The sequence below is a fragment of the Staurois parvus genome, unplaced genomic scaffold (genome assembly GCF_062004578.1).
Source record: "Staurois parvus isolate SC_StPar_1 unplaced genomic scaffold, SC_StPar_1.0 ptg001270l, whole genome shotgun sequence".
Classification (NCBI taxonomy): Eukaryota; Metazoa; Chordata; class Amphibia; order Anura; family Ranidae; genus Staurois; species Staurois parvus.
Window position 1 is genome coordinate 459,036 of NW_028319066.1, and position 19,568 is coordinate 478,603.

The window sequence follows — 19,568 nt, forward strand, 5'->3', positions numbered from 1 at the left end:
CAGGCGTACCTCAGTTTACAAATTTAATGTGTCCCCCGGGATGTTTCATATTGCGAAAAATTTGCGGTTTGCCATAGGAATGCATTGAAAACCAATTAATCCATTCCATAGGTCAGAAAAAAGTAACAAAAAAGGCTTTTATCTTTTCAAAACTCTTTATAAAGTGCACTTTAAAGGCATAAATACTGTACAGGGACATGATTAAAAATTAATTCGTAAATGCATTGAAAACAAATTAATCCGTTCCGGAGGTCAGAAAAAAGTGAAAACAAGTCTTATCTGTTCAAAACTCTTTATAAAGTGCACTTTAAAGGCACGGGGCTGGCGCTATAAACCTCCCAGGTGCAATGCATCCTGGGTAAATTTACTTCGTATTGCGAAAAAAAATTGTAAACCAAGGCATTACTTTCAATGGATTTTCATATGTAATGGCTTTCCCCCATGTATACATTATTACAATATACAGCGGGTAAAATAAATATTGAACCTGTCCTCATTTTTCTCAGTAAATACATTTCTAAAGGTACAATTGAAACGTTCGCCACATGTCAGTAACAACCCGTGCAATCCATACATACAAAGAAACCAAAATAAATAGGTTCAGAAATTAAGTTATGTGTAATAAAATTGAACAGCACAGGGAAAAAGTATTGAACACACTAACTGAAATTTATTTAATACTTCATACAAAATCCTTTGTTGGTAATGACAGCTTCAAGATGCCTCCTGTATGGAGAAACTATTCACATGCATTGCTCAGGTGTGATTTTGGCCCATTTTTCACACAAATAGTCTTCAAATCTTGAAGGTTCGGTGGGCCTCTTCTATGAAATCTGATCTTTAGTTCTTTCCATAGATTATCTATTGGATTGAAGTCAGGTGATCGGCTGGGCCATTCTAGCAGCTTTATTTTCTCTCTTTGACACCAATTGAGAGTTTCCTTGGCTTTGTGTTTGGGATCATTGTCTTGGTGAAATGTCCTCTCTCGTTTCATCTTCATGATCCTGGTAGATGGCAGCAGATTTTTATGAAGAATGTCTCGTTACATTTTTCCATTCATCCTTCTTTCAATGAAATGAAGTTTGACAGTACTGTATGCTGAAAAACAGCCCCACACCATGATATTCCCACCACCATGCTTCACTGTTGGTATGGTGTTTTTAGAGTGATGTGCAGTGCCACTTGACCTCCAAACATGGTGTGTATTATGGCATCAAAAGAGTTTAATTTTGGTCTCATTTGACCAGACTATATTCTCCCAGTATATCACAGGCTTGTCTAAATGTTGTGCAGAAAACTTTAAACGAAAGTCAACATGCTATTTCATCAGCAATGGAGTCTTGCGTGGTGAGCGTGCATACAGGCCATGGCGGCTGAGTGCATTACTTATTGTTTTCTTTGAAACAATTCTACCTGCTAATTCCAGGTCTTTCTGAAACTCTCCACAAGTGATCCTTGGCTCTTGGACAACTCTTCTGATAATTATTTTCACTTCTGTGTCAGAAATCTTGCGAGGAAGACCTGGTCATGGCCGGTTTATGGTGAAATTATGTTCTTTTCACGTCTGGATTATGGCCCCAACAGTGCTCACTGGAACATTCAGAAGTCTAGAAATTCTTCTGTAACCAATGCCATCAGTATGTTTTGCAACAATAAGGTTGGGAAGGTCTTCAGAGAGCTCTTTGCTTTTACCCATCATGAGATGTTTCTTGTGTAACACCTTTTTATAGGCCATCAGTTGAGACTAAACCAGCTAATATTAATTTGCACTGAAAAGGGTCAGGATTGTTTTCTAATTACTGAAAGATTTCAGCTGGTGTCTCAGCTTTCCATGCCTGTTTGCACCTCCTTTTCTTCATGTGTTCAATACTTTTCCCCTGTGTCATTCCATTTTATTACACATAACTTAATTTCTGAATTTATTTGTTTTAGTTTCTTTGTATGTATGGATTGCACGGGTTGTTACCAACATGTGGTGAAAACCTCATGTCAATAGCGCCTTTATAAATATCTCCTAGATTGTAAGCTCCCAGGATCAGGGCCATCCTATCCCTCTTGTATTGAACTGTATTGTTGCTGTATTGTCTCCCATTATATTGTAAAGCGCTGAGCAAACTGTTGGCGCCATATAAATCCTGTATAATAATAATAATAATATTACCGTATTTGCCGGCGTATAAGACGACTTTTTGACCCTTGAAAATCTTCTCAAAAGTCGGGGGTCGTCTTATACGCCGGTACACATGTTTAGGGGGGCTGCGGCATTAAGTACAGGGGTTTGCAGGGGCTGATGTCTCTTACCTGGATCCAGTCCCACGACGATCCGGTCCAGGAAGCGCGGCGTCTCCTTCAGTTCGGCCACTGGATGTTCGTGCGGCTGCTCGGCTCCGCGTCCTCACCGGTGATTGGCCGCCAGAACTGTAGCTCAGGAAAGGCACACAGGCGGCCAATCACCGGCGAGGGGGCGGAGCCGAGCGGCCCCGCGAAAATTGAGTGCCGGAGCAGCAGGTAAGTGTTCTGTGTAGAGGTGCTGCTGCAACCACATATGCTGGCTGCAGCAGCACCATACGAGAACAGGGTCAGCAAGTCTCAGTGGGAGGAATAGTGCCCCATCATTGGTGTCACTGATACCAATGATGGGGCACTATTCCTCCCACTGACACCAACGATGGGGCACTATTCCCCCCCCCCACTGACACCAATGATGGGGCACTATTCCCCCCCCCACTGACACCAACGATGGGGCACTATTCCACCCCCCACTGACACCAATGATGGGGCACTATTCCATCCCTCACTGACACCAATGATGGGATACCATTCCTCCCACTGACATCAATGATGGGGCACTATTCCTCCCACTGACACCAATGATGGGGCACTATTCCTCCCACTGACACCAATGATAGGGCACTATTCCTCCCACTGATACCAATGATGGGGCACCATTCCTGCCACTGATACCAATGATGGGGCACCTATTCCCCCCACTGATACCAATGATGGGGCACTATTCCTCCCACTGATACCAATGATGGGGCACTATTCCTGCCACTGATACCAATGATGGGGCACTATTCCTCCCACTGACACCAATGATGGGGCACTGTTCCTCCCACTGACACCAATGATGGAGCACTATTCCTCCACTGATACTAATGATAGGGCACTATTCCTGCCACTAATGCCAATGATGGGGCACTATTCCTGCCACTAATACCAATGATGGGGCACTATTCCTCCCACTGACACCAATGATGGGGCACTATTCCTCCCACTGATACCAATGATGGGGCGCTATTCCTGCCACTGATACCAATGATGGGACACTATTCCTCCCACTGACACCAATGATGGGGCTCCATTCCTGCCACTGACACCAATGATGGGGCACTATTCCTCCCACTGACATCAATGATGGGGCACTATTCCTCCCACTGGTGTGCATTGGAAGAGGGGTAGTCTTATACGGCGAGTATAGCCCAAACACTACATTTTAGCAGGAAAAGTAGGGGGGTCGTCTTATACGCCCAGTCGTCTTATACGCCGGCAAATACGGTAACTAAGAAAATTGGTGACAAGTTCAACACTTATTTTACCCGCTGTATACAGAGAACCACATTTTTTTAACACATATTAATAACACTATTTATATCAAACAGACCTCTTGGACAATAAAAAAAAAAAAGGCAATGCATTTCATTAAAAAAGAAAATCAAGTGCTTAACCCCTTTGCGCCGGCCGCACACAAATGTGCGGCCTCCCGGCGTCTGGGCATAGACGCCGAGCGGCCGCACATTTGCGTCCATGTAACTAAATACATGTGTGGTACTCACGGAAAGGTCCCGGTCCGCTCTTTCGAACGGGACCTTTCCCGATCATGTGACCGCCGTGATGCGTCATCACGGCGGTCACATGATTCCTAAGCCACGCCCCAACCGCCCCGCCTCCCGGCGTCTGAATCTCTTAAAGTCCCGGGAGGCACCGGGAGGCATCGGCGGGAAGGGGTTAAAAAAATAGAATTATCACTTAAAATGGCAAAAAAGCTTCACTTTAAAGCGTACCCAGACCCAAAACCAAAAATGTAATATATTGCAGCTTGCCAGTCCTTAGATGTGGTGGCTGCGTTTGTTTTCTTTTTAGGGTGTTTTCTCTTTATTTTTACTTGGTGATCTGGCCAGTAACACACCTCCTGTATTAGAAAGACAATTCACTGTATTGCATCAGGGCAATAGAAACAAGATAGGACTACCAAACCCCGTACCTGGTCCCTTTTCTATCCTACATAACTAAGGCCCCTGTGGGTGAACTCTGTTTGCATTGGCAGGAGATCTGTCGCTGATCCCTTGCAGATCAAAGCAGAGCAGGTGGATGACAGGGTTGTGTCCGTTGAGTTTATGCAGAGTGGACACAGACTGAGCCAGCTCTGCTGTATGTGAACTCTGATGTCTTTTTTCACCCCACTGCCGTCCAATCCGCCTAGAACCCTGACCCTACATTCAATCTATCTGATCTCCCCGGACCCTGCATTCACTATATCTGCTCTCCCCAGACCCTGCATTCACTATATCTGGTCTCCCCGGACCTTGCATTCACTATATCCGCTATCCCCGGACCCTGCATTCACTATATCCACTCTCCCCAGACCCTGCATTCACTATATCCGGTCTTCCCGGACCCTGCATTCACTATATCCGGTCTCCCCGGACCCTGCATTCACTATATCTGGTCTCCCAGACCCTGCATTCACTATATCCGGTCTCCCCGGACCCTGCATTCACTATATCTGCTCTCCCCGGACCCTGCATTCACTATATCCGGTCTCCCAGACCCTGCATTCACTATATCCGGTCTCCCCGGACCCTACATTCACTATATCTGCTCTCCCCGGACCCTGCATTCACTATATCCTGTCTCCCCGGACCCTGCATTCACTATATCCGGTCTTCCCGGACCCTGCATTCACTATATCCGGTCTTCCCGGACCCTGCATTCACTATATCCGCTCTCTCCGGACCCTGCATTCACTATATCCGCTCTCCCCGGACCCTGCATTCACTATATCCGCTCTCCCCGGACCCTGCATTCACTATATCCGGTCTTCCCGGACCCTGCATTCACTATATCCGGTCTTCCCGGACCCTGCATTTACTATATCTGGTCTCCCCGGACCCTGCATCCACTATATCTGGTCTCCCCGGACCCTGCATCCACTATATCTGGTCTCCCCAGACCCTGCATCCACTATAACTGGTCTCCCCAGACCCTGCATTCACTATATCTGGTCTCCGAGGACCCTGCATTCACTATATCCGGTCTCCCCGGACCCTGCATTCATTATATCTGGTCTTCCCGGACCCGCATTCACTATATCCGCTTTCCCCGGACCCTGCATTCACTATATCCGATCTCCCTGGACCCTGCATTCACTATGTCCAGTCCCCCATAGTACACACAACATATAAATGCAATTATTTTAGTAAATATAAACTGCTAAATACCTTTTCTCATCAGCAGTTAAAGCAGTCTTGTAACTTCAGCAAAGCACTGGTTAAAGCTTGTAGGAGGAGTTTTCTTTCTGCTCTAGAAGGATGTGAAACCTCTGACCCTTTGTCTAGACAGTGCTGATTGGCCCTGTGCTGATCATATGCACTCTCCCAAGAAAAAAAAAACCTCTCTAGCAGTACACACCAAACAGAGCATGTGCTTGCAACTACGGATTCATTCTGTATCTGGTGGTCATTTCAGCAAGAGGAGGGGCAGAGAAAACAACATCAAACAGCCTTTTTACACAATGTGGAGGATTAACCCCTTAGGCACCACAGTGAGTATAACAAGCATGCTTTACTGCATCTACAGACTGATTGTACTGTTGTGGGTTTAGTAACACTTTAAATAATGAAAAAGGTAAAAACATGTTTGAATAATTATTAAGTGGCTCCTTAATGTTTCATTGCTTGCAGAGACCTGTGACTACACTCAGATGGAGATCAGACCCAGCAACGTCGTCCTCGTAGGTTCCATCGTCACCATTACATGTACCCGTAAGAGCAACGGCAAGCAAGGTGTCAAAATCATTCATGGAGATAAGAGATGGGAAAATCGACACGGGAATTCCATCACCATTAACGACACCAGTTTAACTCCCAGCAGAATACCGTACTTGTGTAATGACGCCGCCAACAGGCTGCTCTGTGGAGCAGAAGTATATTTTGGATGTAAGTGCCCATCATACAACGTTGCTGTCACTTTAGGGCTCGCTCGCACCATCACGCCTTTTGTGTGCTACAACTCAGGATCACAGCACAGGTGGTTAATCTGAATTTTTACACCACCTCGACTTTCCATCTACAGCTGGAAATGTTGCTGCTCGGTTGAGAACACTTTGAAAAATGTCCCTTCCCTCCGAGCCCAGTGGGGGAACACCAGGGCCCAGTCACAAGTGCGACCTTTGTAACCCCAGTAGTTCCGCCACTGGTGTCAGTAATTTTTTTAAATTTTTGTTATTTTATTTTTTATTTTTTTTTACCATTTTTTTTTTTTTTTGCAATATTATTTTTTACTTTTTTTTTTTTTTAGGCACCCCGTTGGGGGACTTTGGTGAAATATCAGGGGTCTAAACAGACCTCTGATGTTCCACCTTTGGGACAGAGAAAGGAGACTGAGAACACAGCCCTCAATCTCCATTTCTGCAGCCTCAGCTGCACAGAATGAATGGACAGGAATAGCTCTCTGGGAGAGTGGAGGGAGGAACTAGACAGCACTGCAGGGGAAGGGGGGGCTGTAAAGGAGCACAGCAGGGGGCCTGAAAACATGGGGGGCCAAGGAGCACAGGGGCAGAGAGTACAGGGGGTGGAAAATGGGGGGGGGGTTGGAGAGCACTGGGGGCAGCGAAAGAATCTGGATAGGAGGAGTGGCTGCATATATTATTATTATTATTATTATACAGTATTTATAAAGCGCCAATAGTTCGCTCAGCGCTGTACATTACAAAGGGGGACAGAACATGTGACAGAACAATACCAATACAATGCAAAACATGAGGGGATCAAGGGCCCTGCTCTTTCGAGCTTACAATCTAGGAGGGAGGGGGTGGCGGCACAGGAGGAGATAGCTGTGGGGGATGGAGTGGTAGGAAGAGTGGAGGAGGTCGGCAAGTTAGCAGGGGGTGGGGTAGGCTTCCCTGAAGAGATGGGTTTTCAGGGTGCGCCTAAAGGAGAGGAGAGTAGGTGATAATCTGATGGGTTGGAGTAGGGAGTTCCAGAGGATGGGTGACACCCTGGAGAAGTCCTGGAGGCGGGCATGGGAGGAGGAGACCAGGGAACTAGAGAGAAGGAGGTCTTGTGAGGAGCGGAGTGTGCGTGTTGGGTGGTACTTGGATATTAGGTCAGAGATGTAGTACGGGGCAGTATGGTGGACAGCTTTGTACGTCAGTGTTAGGATTTTGAATTTGATCCGTTGCGCAATTGGAAGCCAGTGGAGGGATTGGCAGAGGGGGGTGGCGGAGACAGAGCGGTTGGAAAGGTGAATGAGTCTGGCAGCCGTATTCAGGATCGACTGAAGCGGGGATAGCCAGTGGCGAGGCAGGCCAGTGAGGAGGGAGTTGCAGTAGTCGAGTCGTGATATGATGAGGGAGTGGATGAGCTGTTTAGTGGTTTCTGGGGTTAGGAACGTGCGGATTTTGGCGATGTTGCGGAGGTGGAGTCTGCACGAGTTTGTTAAAGATTGGACTTGGGGCTGGAAGGATAGGTTGGAGTCCAGAATGACACCCAGTACTCTGGCCTGCAGGTCGGGTTTGATGGTGGAGTTGTTGGATGTGACGGAGAAATCAATGGGGGGTGGTGTCCGGGCTGGGGGGAAGACAAGAAACTCGGTTTTGGAGAGGTTCAATTTAAGGAAGTGGAGTGTCATCCAGTCTGATATGTCGCTCAGTAGATGTGTGATTCGGGCTGAGACCAAGGGGGTGAGGTGGGGGGTTGAGAGATAGATTTGTGTGTCGTCGGCATAGAGGTGGTAGTTGAAGCCGTGAGAGTGTATGAGTTGGCCAAGGGAGGAGGTATAGATGGAGAAGAGAAGGGGCCCGAGGACAGAGCCTTGAGGGACCCCAACAGAGAGGGGGAGTGAGGGGGAGGTGGTAGCATTATAGGTAACGCTGAAGGAGCGTTGTGACAGGTAGGATGAGAGCCAGGAGAGAGCAGAATCTCTGAGGCTGAGGGAGTGTAGTTTTTTGAGGAGGAGGGGGCGGTCGACTGTGTCGAAGGCCGCAGAGAGGTCAAGGAGTAGGAGCACTGAATAGTGGCCATTAGCTTTGGCGGTTAGAAGGTCGTTGGAGAGTTTGAGTAAGGCAGTTTCGGTGGAGTGTAGGGGACGGAAGCCGGACTGTAGGGGATCGAGGAGGTTGTTGTTGTTGAGGTGAGAGCATAGGCGGGTGTAGACTAGGCGCTCGAGGAGTTTAGATGTAAATGGGAGCAGGGAGATGGGTCTGAGGTTGTTCGGGTCATTGGCGTCCAGGGAGGGCTTTTTAAGTATGGGGGTGATGTGTGCATGTTTCAGAGGGGAGGGGAAAGTGCCTGAGGAGAGGGAGAGATTGAAGATGTGGGTGAGGGAGCGTAGGATGGAGGAGGAGGAAGGTCGTAGGAGTTGTGAGGGGATAGGGTCGAGGGGGCAGGTGGTGAGGTGGGCATCAGAGAGGATCTTGGAGACTTCCTCGATGGTAGTAAGGTCAAAGGTGCGGAGTGTGGGGGGAGCTTCAGTATGAAGAATGTAGGGTGGGGTGGAAGGGGAGGTCAGAGCAGTGGTGGGGCTGTGGGAGAGGGGTGATGAGGGGGTAGCTGAGTGAGGGTGAAGGGGGTTGGAGAGAGTATGAGCAGCGACGAAGTCCCTGCGGGTTATGTCGAGGGGGAGGGGGGATAAGGGGGTAGCTGAGTGAGAGGGGACGGGTTGAGAGGGCGTGTGAGTTGCGGCAATGTCCTTGCGAATTGTGTCAATTTTGTTTTTGAAGTGATTGGCAATCTCAAGGGCAGTGTGTGAGGTGCTGGGTGGAGGTGGGGGTGGAGAGAGTAGAGAGTTGAAGGCAGAGAAGAGTCGGCGAGGATTGGAGGAGAGGGCCTTGATGAGGGTCAAGAAGTAGGCCTGTTTGGCAGCATGGAGGGAGGAGGTGTAGGTGCGGAAGGCAGATTTATAGCGGGTGAAGGCTTGTTGGGATTGTGTTTTGCGCCATAGTCGCTCCAGGGCACGACTTTGTCGTTTGAGGGTTTTGGTGTGATCAGTCTGCCAGGGCTGGAGCGGTCGGGGTCTGATGTTGCGTGTGGTTAAAGGCGCTAGTGAGTCAAGGGCTGTTGAGAGCGCATTGTTTTAGGCGGTCAAAGCCAAGTCGGGGCAGGACAGGGGGAGGATGCGGTCATGGAGTTGATCAGCTGCAGAGTGGAGGGAGGCAGGGTTAAGGTTGCGGAGGTTACGGCTGGTAGTAGTGTGACATTTGGAGGGGTAGGCGTTGGAGGACGAGGAGATAGAGAAGGTGATCAGGTTGTGGTCAGAGAGAGGGAAGGGGGTGTTAGTGAGGTTGTGGGGAGCGCAGTGGTTGGAGAAGACAAGGTCCAGGATATTTCCGTCGGAGTGGGTGGTGGATTGTATGCACTGTGCAAGTGCAAAGGAGGAGGTTAGGTGGAGGAGACGGGCTGTGTCCGGGTTGTCGAGGTTGACAGGGATGTTGAAATCCCCAAGAATTATGGTGGGTAGCTCAGAGGAGAGGAAGAAGGGTAGCCAGGAGGAGAAGTCATCCAGGAAGCGGGGTATGGATCCAGGAGGCCGGTATATCACAGCAATCTTCAGGGGGGTTGGGGAGAATAGTCGGACGCAGTGGGCCTCGAAGGAGGAGAAGGATAGGGAGGGGGGGTTTGGGAGGACTCGGAAGGTGCTCTGCGGTGACAGGAGCAGACCAACCCCACCACCTTTACGACCGTTAGGCCTGGGTGAGTGGGTCCAGGTGAGACCTCCGTAGGAGAGTGCAGCAGGTAGAGTCAGTGGGCTGGATCCAGGTTTCCGTGATCGCCAGGAGGTTGAGGGAGCGGGAAACAAAGAGGTCGTGGATGGCGGTAAGCTTGTTGCACACCGAACGGGCGTTCAGGAGTGCACATGAAAATGGGGGGGAGATTTTAGGGAGCAGGGGGACAGATACTAAGTTGTGGGGGTTGCAGTAGGACGTGGAGGTGGGAGGGTGTTGAGTGGGTGAGGGAGGTGGAGGGCCAGGATTCGGGGAGATGTCCCCCGCGGCTAGGAGGAGGAGAAGGGTGAGAAAGGTGGCATGGGAGCGGGATGTGCAGGAGCGTGAGAAACTCCTAGTGGAGGTGTTGGGGTCAGTGGGAGAGTGGAGTAATAGGAGGAGGTGGTGGGTGCCATAGAGGGGTGAGGGAAGCAGTGAGGACACGATATACAAATGTTTGGGAGGGGCAGAGGGATATAGTGAAAGGATTTTGGGAATGGAGGAGAGGAAAATGAGAAGGAGGAGTGGAAGAGACATTTTGGGGAGGTGAAGAGAGCAATAGTAGGGAGATGATAGCAGTGAGGGGGAGATGTACAGGTTGTGGGGTGGAGCAGAGGGGTAAAGAAATGAGATTTGGGAACAAAGGATAGTAATATGATAAGGAGAAGAGGGGTGTATTATATAAAAGGCACACAGAGTGGGTCTCAGGCATGTAAGAGGTTTCCCAGGGTGTTTGCTTGCAGTCTTCCAGCATGCAGTAGAGCTTCTGGCTGTTGTTGTGTCTTCCTGCTGCTTGAGTTCTCCTGCTTTAGTTCAACTGCTGCGTTTAACTGCTTCTTCTATGCACTCGTTCTAAGCCGCACTCAATCTGAAGCCGCACCCCCATCAGAGACTGTGCCCCCCATCAGAGATCTCCCCCATGAGCTGATCTAAATTTATAGGGAGATGAGGAATTTAGAGGAATTGATTTCTAAATTTTCCTCCTGCAGTCACTGAATGCCTGCGGGAGGGAGAGCAGGAGAAGCAGGCATTCAGCAGCTACAGGAGGAAAATGTAGAAATCAATTCCTCTCTATGCAGTTGCCCCCATCGCTCCCTCTATCCAGGCATGCACGGGCCCCTGCAGCATGGGGCCGGGTTACAGTTGTGACCCTTGTGACCCCTGTAGGTACGCACCTGCTGTCTGCATTTGTGGCCGTGCACCTGAACCCACATGGATGTCAAATAGGGAGCAGCAGCTGTGTCTGTGTAGCTGCCGCATCCCAGTAGACATGAATAGGACTGCGTGCACGGTGATGCATGGAAAACCTGTGCATTCCCATGCAGGTAAACATACGCTTTAGTACAACCTATGTGAATGAGGCCTAAAATGGCAGTGTTTCTGTAAAGCTCCCCCCAAACCCCTGATACTCACCTTGCCAGTATGAGAGCCATGTCGATGGGATGTATGGTCAGTGTTATTATTAGGAAAGAGATTAAAATGCTCGATTCACACTAGTGTGACTTCAACTTCCATGTCACTTTCACCCTCTCTGGCACTCACATCCCAAGAATGTCGCAACAAAATAGTGCAGGAACCTTTTTAAAGTCGCTGCAACTTTAAGACGCACAAGTTGGAACGGGTGCCATTGAAATCAATGGGCTGCGACTTTGAAAGGCTTGAATGTAAGAATTTCCCTAATTGTCCCCCGGAAACCAATATGTTTTTTACCTTTCCATATTTCCAGCCTGGTTATCGCGTTCTTATTGATACTATTGGCAGCAGGCCTTACTTTTACCTCAGAGGCCAGGAAAATACCGATTGGCCGACCACCCTATCACCTATAATGTGATTTCTTCAGCCATTTTTATACTTGAGGCTTACTGTGGTAAACAACCACACAGGGCCTCTGCAGACAGGAAAGGCACCAAGTGTTGTCTACAACCTATCACCTAGAATGTGATTTCTTCAGCCATTTTTATACTTGAGGTCAACTGAGGTAAACAACCACACAAGGCCTCTGCAGACAGGACAGGCACCAAGTGTTGTCTACATGTATGGCTCACCTCAGTGTATGTACAGAGAAGTGTTTCCTGTGGTGATGGCCCACATACATATCAGCAGCCATCTTGAGATACTTATTGGACCTCTGAACTCAGAAAATCCTCTCCTTATCCATTTGCTTGAGGGAATCCCTGGGCAAGGGAATCCAGTGCCTGCCACTTTAACCTCTTGGCGCCAAATGTGTGGCCTCCCGGCGTCTGGGACTTGACGCCGAGCGGCCGCACATTTGCGTGCAATTAAGAAAAACATATGTACTGAGAGTGCAGGCCCTGCGCGCTCCCAGCACACGTTTGGTACTCACGGAACGGTCCCAATCTCCTCTTGTGATCGGGACCTTTCCCGATCATGTGACCAGCAAATCACGGTGGTCACATGACCCGAAAACCCTGCCCCGCCTCCCATGTTCTGAAAACCTTAAAGGGCCGGGAGGAGTTAAGATGAAACAGTCCCAGGTAAGGAGCAAATCAGGTTTCCCACCAGAGAGCTCTTTTTTCCCTTAGCTGGCCCAGGGGGTGTAGGAATACTCACTCAGTCTATGTCCTGTGAACTGATTTAGGTAGGTAGCTGCCTTCAGGCCTTCCACTGGGCTGACTGCTTTCCCGACTCTACAGGTGGTCCTCTCTCTGGGGGCCAGTGAGGCCGAGTGATCCTCCTTTCCAGCTTTCTGCCTGTAGGTAGGCCCATTTCCACTGGGCCCCCTCCCAGGCTCCTACATCTCAGCTTTCCTTATGTCTTCCACCCGAATTCTCCTGCTTCTGAGCAGACTCAGTCATACTTAAGGGCTGCTCTGGTCCCATGACAAGCCCCCTGCTTGGGCATTGGCCAGAGTCCTGTGAGTATGCATACCAGTCCCTCCCCACCCTCTACTTCTAGAATCTTCTCCACGATTCCAGAGCAGGGGGAGGTATTGTAGAATTGTGAATTGTAGAGCCTCTCAGTCCTGACCCAAATTGACCCAGCTGACTATTGCCCAGACCGCTACACATCCTTTCTGTATAAAAATTAATCAGCTATCTCCCACTAGCTAACTAGGATGGTGCTACACAAAAGCAAATGTTGAAGTATGTAACAATGATTGCGCCACACTTGTGAGGTATCGCTGTGAAATTTGGACTGAGAGCAATAATTCCCGGGCCATAATTCATGGTTAAATGGTTAACTAAACTGGCAACTTTTAACCACTTCCTGTCCGGCCCATGTATATAAACGGCTGGACGGGAGCAGTGGAGGAGCGGGTTGCTGTTCAAAAACGGCACCCGCCATTTTGGACTGTGCGCACTCCCTGGGAAAGCACGGCACCGTGATCGCTGTACAGGACCTCTGTGTGATTGGCCAATCAGTGATCACATGAATAATAATAAGCAAGATGTCACTTCTGACATCATTGCTTACTATGTGTGAAATCTGTGAAGGATCATAGAGGTCACATGGTACCACAGGTTATCCACAACAGCCTTGTACCATGTGAGAAGCTGTGACCAATCACAGCTCTCACAGTATTTCTCAATGGCTACAAGAATGCAGCCAGAGAGGAGAAATGATTGCTTTTACAGCCTTTACGGGTGTAAAAGCAATCAGTGTAAAAAAAAATCTTCATAACCCCCCACAAGTAGTACAGTGTCACTATGGGGACACTGTACTGCTAGGGTGACAGTATGTTAAAAAATCAAAATAAAACCCCATAAATAATAATATAAAATAAAAATGTAAAAACATTTTCTTGAAAAATTATAATTTTTGGTTCTAAACCAATTTGGGTTATTTTTTTTTACTAAAAAGATAACTGAATAGATTTTGGCCAAGATTTATGAAGAAAGATTAATTATTTGCAAAATTTTTTTACTCTTTTTTTCAAAATGTTTAGACTTTTTTATTTATATAGCAAAATAAATAAAAATCCCAGTGGTGAATAAATTCCACCAAAATAAAGTTTTATCTGTCTTAAAATAATGCTAAAAAATTCATATGGGTACAGTGTTGCATGACAGCGCAATTGTCATTCAAAGTGTGATAGGGCTGAAAGCTGAAAATTGGCCTGGACAGGAAGGGGGTAAAAGTGTCCGGACTTGAAGTGGTTAAAGTGTCACCTATGAAAAATTTTAGGCACCATAGTTTTTCACAATTTCATGTCTTGAGATGTTTGGTGTCAATTTACTCAACGCAACATCATCTTTCATTTTTTACCAACAAAAAAATTTTTTTTTTGCACCAAAATTAATTTTAGTGCATTTTGTATTGAAAATATGTGTTTGATAAATAGTTATGCAAATATTGTGCAACATAAAAAAAATTCTCTGCTTTCAGAAAAAAATATAATTGTTCAAGGGTTTTAAGTAATTTTCTAGCAAACAAAATAAAGATTTTATCGAGTTTGTGAAAAATGAAAAAAAAAGCCAAAGAGGCCAAACATGGAGAAATGTGTGTGTATTGGAGAGATGGACTAAATGTTTTTAAAAATGTATTTTGCCCCGACATAATGTACAATCTAAGCCCTGCTTTTCAGTCCCCCCAGATCAACCAAGAATCGTCTCTTGTGAACAGCAAGGAGAATCTGGAAATGTTTCCTGCTTGTGGGAGCTGAAGAGATATAGTGGGATCCCAAACATTTGTACCTTGCAGTTGCAGTTGAGTATCTGTTTACGTATTCATTTATATCCTATAGACAAAGTATTTATAGCCTCACTGAGATTTCACTGAATGCCATACCCTAGGTTCACACCTATGCAGGTTGCGTTTGAGGCATTTCTGCATTGCGTTTTGCATTTTTTTAAAAAAAAATTCTTGTTGCTAAGCAGATTTTAAATGCAAAATGCATAAAAAATGAAGCAAAAGCACATCAATAACGGAATACATGCAGCGTTCCCATTGAAATCTATAGAACCAAAAACGCAACGTTTTGCATTCAAAAAAGTCCCTGACCCTTTCCAAAAAATGCAGCGTGTGAAAAATGCAAAGATGTGAACCTGTCCCATAGGAAATCATGTTAAATGGACTGTACTGCGTTTCTGCAAAAAAACGCTTAGGTGTGAACCTACGATTAAAGAGATTGCAAACCCTTACATATACCCAATGAAGTGACTGGCCTCAGGTGATACACAGAGATGAAAAAAATGCTCCTAAATACGTTGTTCCTGTTTATCTTCAGTCTTCTCTTGTCTACATACATAAGGGGGTGGAGAACTGAAATTACACACTGAAGAGCTCAGTGAAGAGAGCTCTGAGACCTGATTGGAGGGAAGAGGCACACCCCTCTTCACACAGCACACAAGAACTGAGCTGAGACTGTCAATCTGCTGGAGGTCCCTCCCCTGTCACCATTTTTCTCTTGGTGTCAGGAAAACTTGTCAAAAGTGTTTTATGCTGATAGCAGAGGAAAGAAGCAGAAGACAGAAATGACACTTTATGCTCTTAATTGAGACAAGCACAAATTATAGAGGGATATGCTTTGTTGATATTTCATGTCTGAGGTTTACAACCACTGTAAGCTGGCCATAGATGGATCAGAATTCAGCTGGTTTAGCAGGGGCCAACCATATTTTAATCCATGTGCATCCACTTCAGTTGGACAGAAGTTGATCAACCGCCATAAATGCCTCTTGATCAGCAGCTGCAGCCAATGGCCACAGCGCTGATCAGTGTATTCTGACAGTGGGGGGAGTCTCCCCGCTACACCATTGTATTCTGATAGCGAGTAGATTCCCCCCGTTGTCAGAATACACCGATCAGCGCTACGGCCATTGGCTGCAGCTGCTGATCAAGAGGCATTTATGGTGGTTGAACAGAAGTCGATTGGCAGATTCCCCCATCCACCTCAAATTTGTGGATGGGGGAATTGGTTCAGTTTTATCATTTAGCCCGCTAGCTGAATGAAAAGAAACGGAACCATGCATGGCCAAATTAACGTGCCTACCCTAGTCATGGGGCAAACACACCATAGGGCCAATTGTGTAATCTGAGACAAGAGTGCCTTCTGTTTCTTAACTGTCATGCTGCTTTATTCTTTCTTTTATTTCTTTTAATAATTTTATTATTTATTTATATTATTTAATTTTATTATTTTTATTATTTTTAGGTGTATCTAAAGCCAAAACATTTTTTTCTAATTGATTGATTTAGAGAGAATTCCCTGCACTTCCTGTTCTTCCTGTTTTTCCATGGGACAAATAGAGAGGGTGGATCTCCTCAGCAGAGACAGAAACGTTGCAAAATTCTGCAGGGTTTCTTGTTCTACCTACTCTATCCAGACTGAAATAAAAAGGTTTTGCCTTTAGATACACTTTAACCACTTCCATACCGGGCACTTTTACCCCCTTCCTGCCCAGGCCAATTTTCAGCTTTCAGCACTGTTGCACTTTGAATGACAATTACGTGGTCATGCAACACTGTACCCATATGACATTTTTATAATTTATTTGAGTCAGGTAGAGCTTTCTTTTGGTGATATTTAATAACCCTTTTTTTTCTGCTAAACAAATGAAAAAAGACCGAAAATATGGAAAAAAGTGTGTGCCCCAAGGGGCTTGCAGGTGGCAGGGTCCTGGGAGGACATCCATGGACACCCTCCCAGAACTGGACGACCGCATTGTAGCTGTCTTTTCGCTATAGTGCGGTCAGCAAGTGGTGAAAGCAGCCAAAAATAAGATAAAAATAAATATCACATTAAAAGTGAAAGTAAAAAAACCAGCTTTTGTGTCAATAGTCACCTTCAATCCAGAAATTTCCCCTGCAGTGCTTTTTACTGCCGCTAGATGTCCTCAGTCTGATGGCCAGCATCATTCAACCCACTTTCTGTAAACCCAGCTCATTCTGGACCAGGGGCGGACTGACCATTCGGGAACTCGGGCACTGCCCGAGGGCCCAGGGTCAGTAGGGTGCCCCATGAGATGCCCCTGGTACCTTGGGTGTAGTTTGAGTGGGGGCGAGGACACAGGGGCCCAATGATCCCCTATTGCCCGGGGGCCCCATGAGTTGTTAGTCCGCCCCTGTTTTGGACATTCCCTTTCCAGTAAGGGGAGTAGCAGTATAGTGATTATCTCATCTCTCTGTTACTCTGCTCTCTCCTCCATTCAGCATGTTCCTTACCAGCACATTAAACAGATTGGCTCCTTGTACAGGGTTTGTCAGAGGCTGAGTATAGGTCAAGTTCAGGTACTTACACTGCTTGTATTTTAAAAATACATTTAATGTTTTAATGATTACAGAGTTGCACTCATTTGTGTCTTTTATATCTGCCTAGAGTTCGGATATAATAGACATATGGGGGTTTATTTACTAAAGCTGGAGAGTCCAAAATCAGACTCCCTTCTGCATAGAAACCAATCAGCTTCTAACCTCAGCTTGTTCAATGAAGCTTTGGCAATGAAACCTGGAAGCTGATTGGTTTCTATGCAGAAGGGAGTCTGATTTTGGACTCTCCAGCTTTAGTAAATAAACCCCATGGTATCCCATATATTATCCTGACCCTATTCTGTGGGAATTAATACATTCCACCAATGATGGACCACACCTCCCAAAGAATAGAGTCCCCTCAAATACCAGGGCCCATAGTCATTAGGCAAGAGGTTAGCCTGTAGTCCCCTCCAAAAGCCTCTGTCCTGGTTGGGTCTGCCAAACCATCCAATCCAGTGGCATCCCTAAGGGGGTTCGGGGGGTGCAGGCCGCAACAGGTGACATCATTACAGAGGGTGCAGGAGCAGGATGCCGACACAGTGACAGCTGCCTCCGCCCTGGTGTAGCGGTAAAGTGAGTATCCCCTGAAGCAACTGCGCATGTGCCGGTTTCAGGCTGAAGAAGCCGATCGCCGGTTCTGTGCTAAAGTCGGAGATTGGCTTCTTCGGCCTGAAACCGGCACATGCGCGGTTGGTTCAGGGGATACATATCTTCAAGGGATACTCATTTTACCGCTACACCGGTATTATTATTATTATTATACAGGATTTATATAGCGCCAACAGTTTGCACAGCGCTTTACAATATAAGGGAGACAGTACAATTACAATACATTTCAGTACAGAAGGAATAGGAGGGCCCTGCTCGTGGAGCTTACAATCTAAAGGTACCGCTCCTTCTTCTCTGGAGGGGTGACACCACATGTTACTGCACCGGGTGACACCAACCCCTAGGGAAGCCTCTGATCCAATCCACAAGTCAATGCTCCAAGGCTACATTTTCTCCAAGGTGACCCTTTTCTCATGCCACCCCTGTGGGGCGCCACACGAGTTATTCTTCCTACCAATGTACACTACTTATATATTCCAGGATGAGACAGAACAAGATTACGGAAAGCGTTTTGGAGAGCTGCCAGACTGGAACCAATTTGCTGACCCTGCCTGTGAGAGCCAATCCTGGAGGCGAGTACACAGCTTTGGTGGTGACCTCTAACTCCCTGGGAAACAACACTTCACAGTTCTACAACTTCACTTTCTATGATATAGGTGGGTGACAACTGATGGAATGATGTCATGTGGCCACTTAGATTTCACGTTTTTTGTTGAGGTGGGGTACATTGTGCATCTGATGACCATTTAGGGGTTTATGATGTTTTTTTTTTATTACATTAATATACCAAATACATAATGTGATTATTGTTATGATTATTATTTCTTCACTGAACATTTGTAAATAAATTCAGCAGCAGAGCAAGGGGTAGGAAGAGAGGGATTATAAGACTCTCTGCAGCTCAGGTAATACATAGCCAGAGCATCTTACATTGCATGGCTTTTATAGGTGGATTGTCCAAATGAAACTTCTGACCCATACCATGTAACCTTGGGCAGCCCATCCCGTATTATTTTCACTGTAAAATGATCAATGAGTGCAGAGACAGAAAATGAAGAGGAGATCCTGTCTAGTATGAGTGGGGCAGGACAGTGGCTAAATGGTTAGCACTTCCACCTGGCAGTACTAGGGTCATTGGTTCAAATCCCAGCCATGGCACCACCTGCCTGGAGTTTGCATGTTCTCCCTGTGACTGTGTGGGTTTCCTCCGGGTACTCCGGTTTCCTCCCACACTCCAAAAACATGCTGGAAGGTTAATTGGCTCCTGTCTAAATTGGCACTAGTATGTGTATGAATGTGAGTTAGAGACCTTAGATTGTACACCCCTTGAGGGTTAGGGACTGATGTGAATGTACAATATATACGTAAAGTGCTGCGTAAATTGACGGCGCTATATAAGTACCTGAAATAAATAATAAAAGGGGAGGAAATAAATAACGTGTAATTAGGACCCTGCATATGGGAGGTCTTGCTGACTGGCTTGTATACTCTGCTAACTTTCATTTCTCTGTATGGACCTTTTGTGGTCAGAGGCAGGAAGAGTCAATGCTAGAGACCTGCACACATTTCCTGTTTTCTGGCCAGCCCTGTGTATTTTGGTAAAATGTAATTTAAAGGGGAGTTCCATTAGCCTTGTTTCAAAGTCCTCCACGTGATCCAGAAATTGGACTGGCAGTGAATATGTAAGGGCATGAATAGGGGTTGCCCCTTGGAAGCTCTAAAGTTTGACCATATGTGAAGGACTTCTTTCTATACAAGGTTGACT

General features: G+C 46.7%; 1 protein-coding gene across 1 annotated transcript in view; it reads left to right on the top strand.

The window, feature by feature from the left end:
- Nucleotides 1-19,568, top strand: part of LOC149437677 (interleukin-12 receptor subunit beta-2-like) — an 80,358-nt gene that overhangs the window by 17,073 nt on the left and 43,717 nt on the right. The window contains exons 3-5 of the mRNA XM_089660738.1: nt 5,964-6,218; nt 14,529-14,649; nt 18,284-18,459. Of these exons, the coding sequence (XP_089516864.1) occupies nt 5,964-6,218; nt 14,529-14,649; nt 18,284-18,459 (552 nt within the window). The remainder of the gene's footprint in view (nt 1-5,963; nt 6,219-14,528; nt 14,650-18,283; nt 18,460-19,568) is intronic.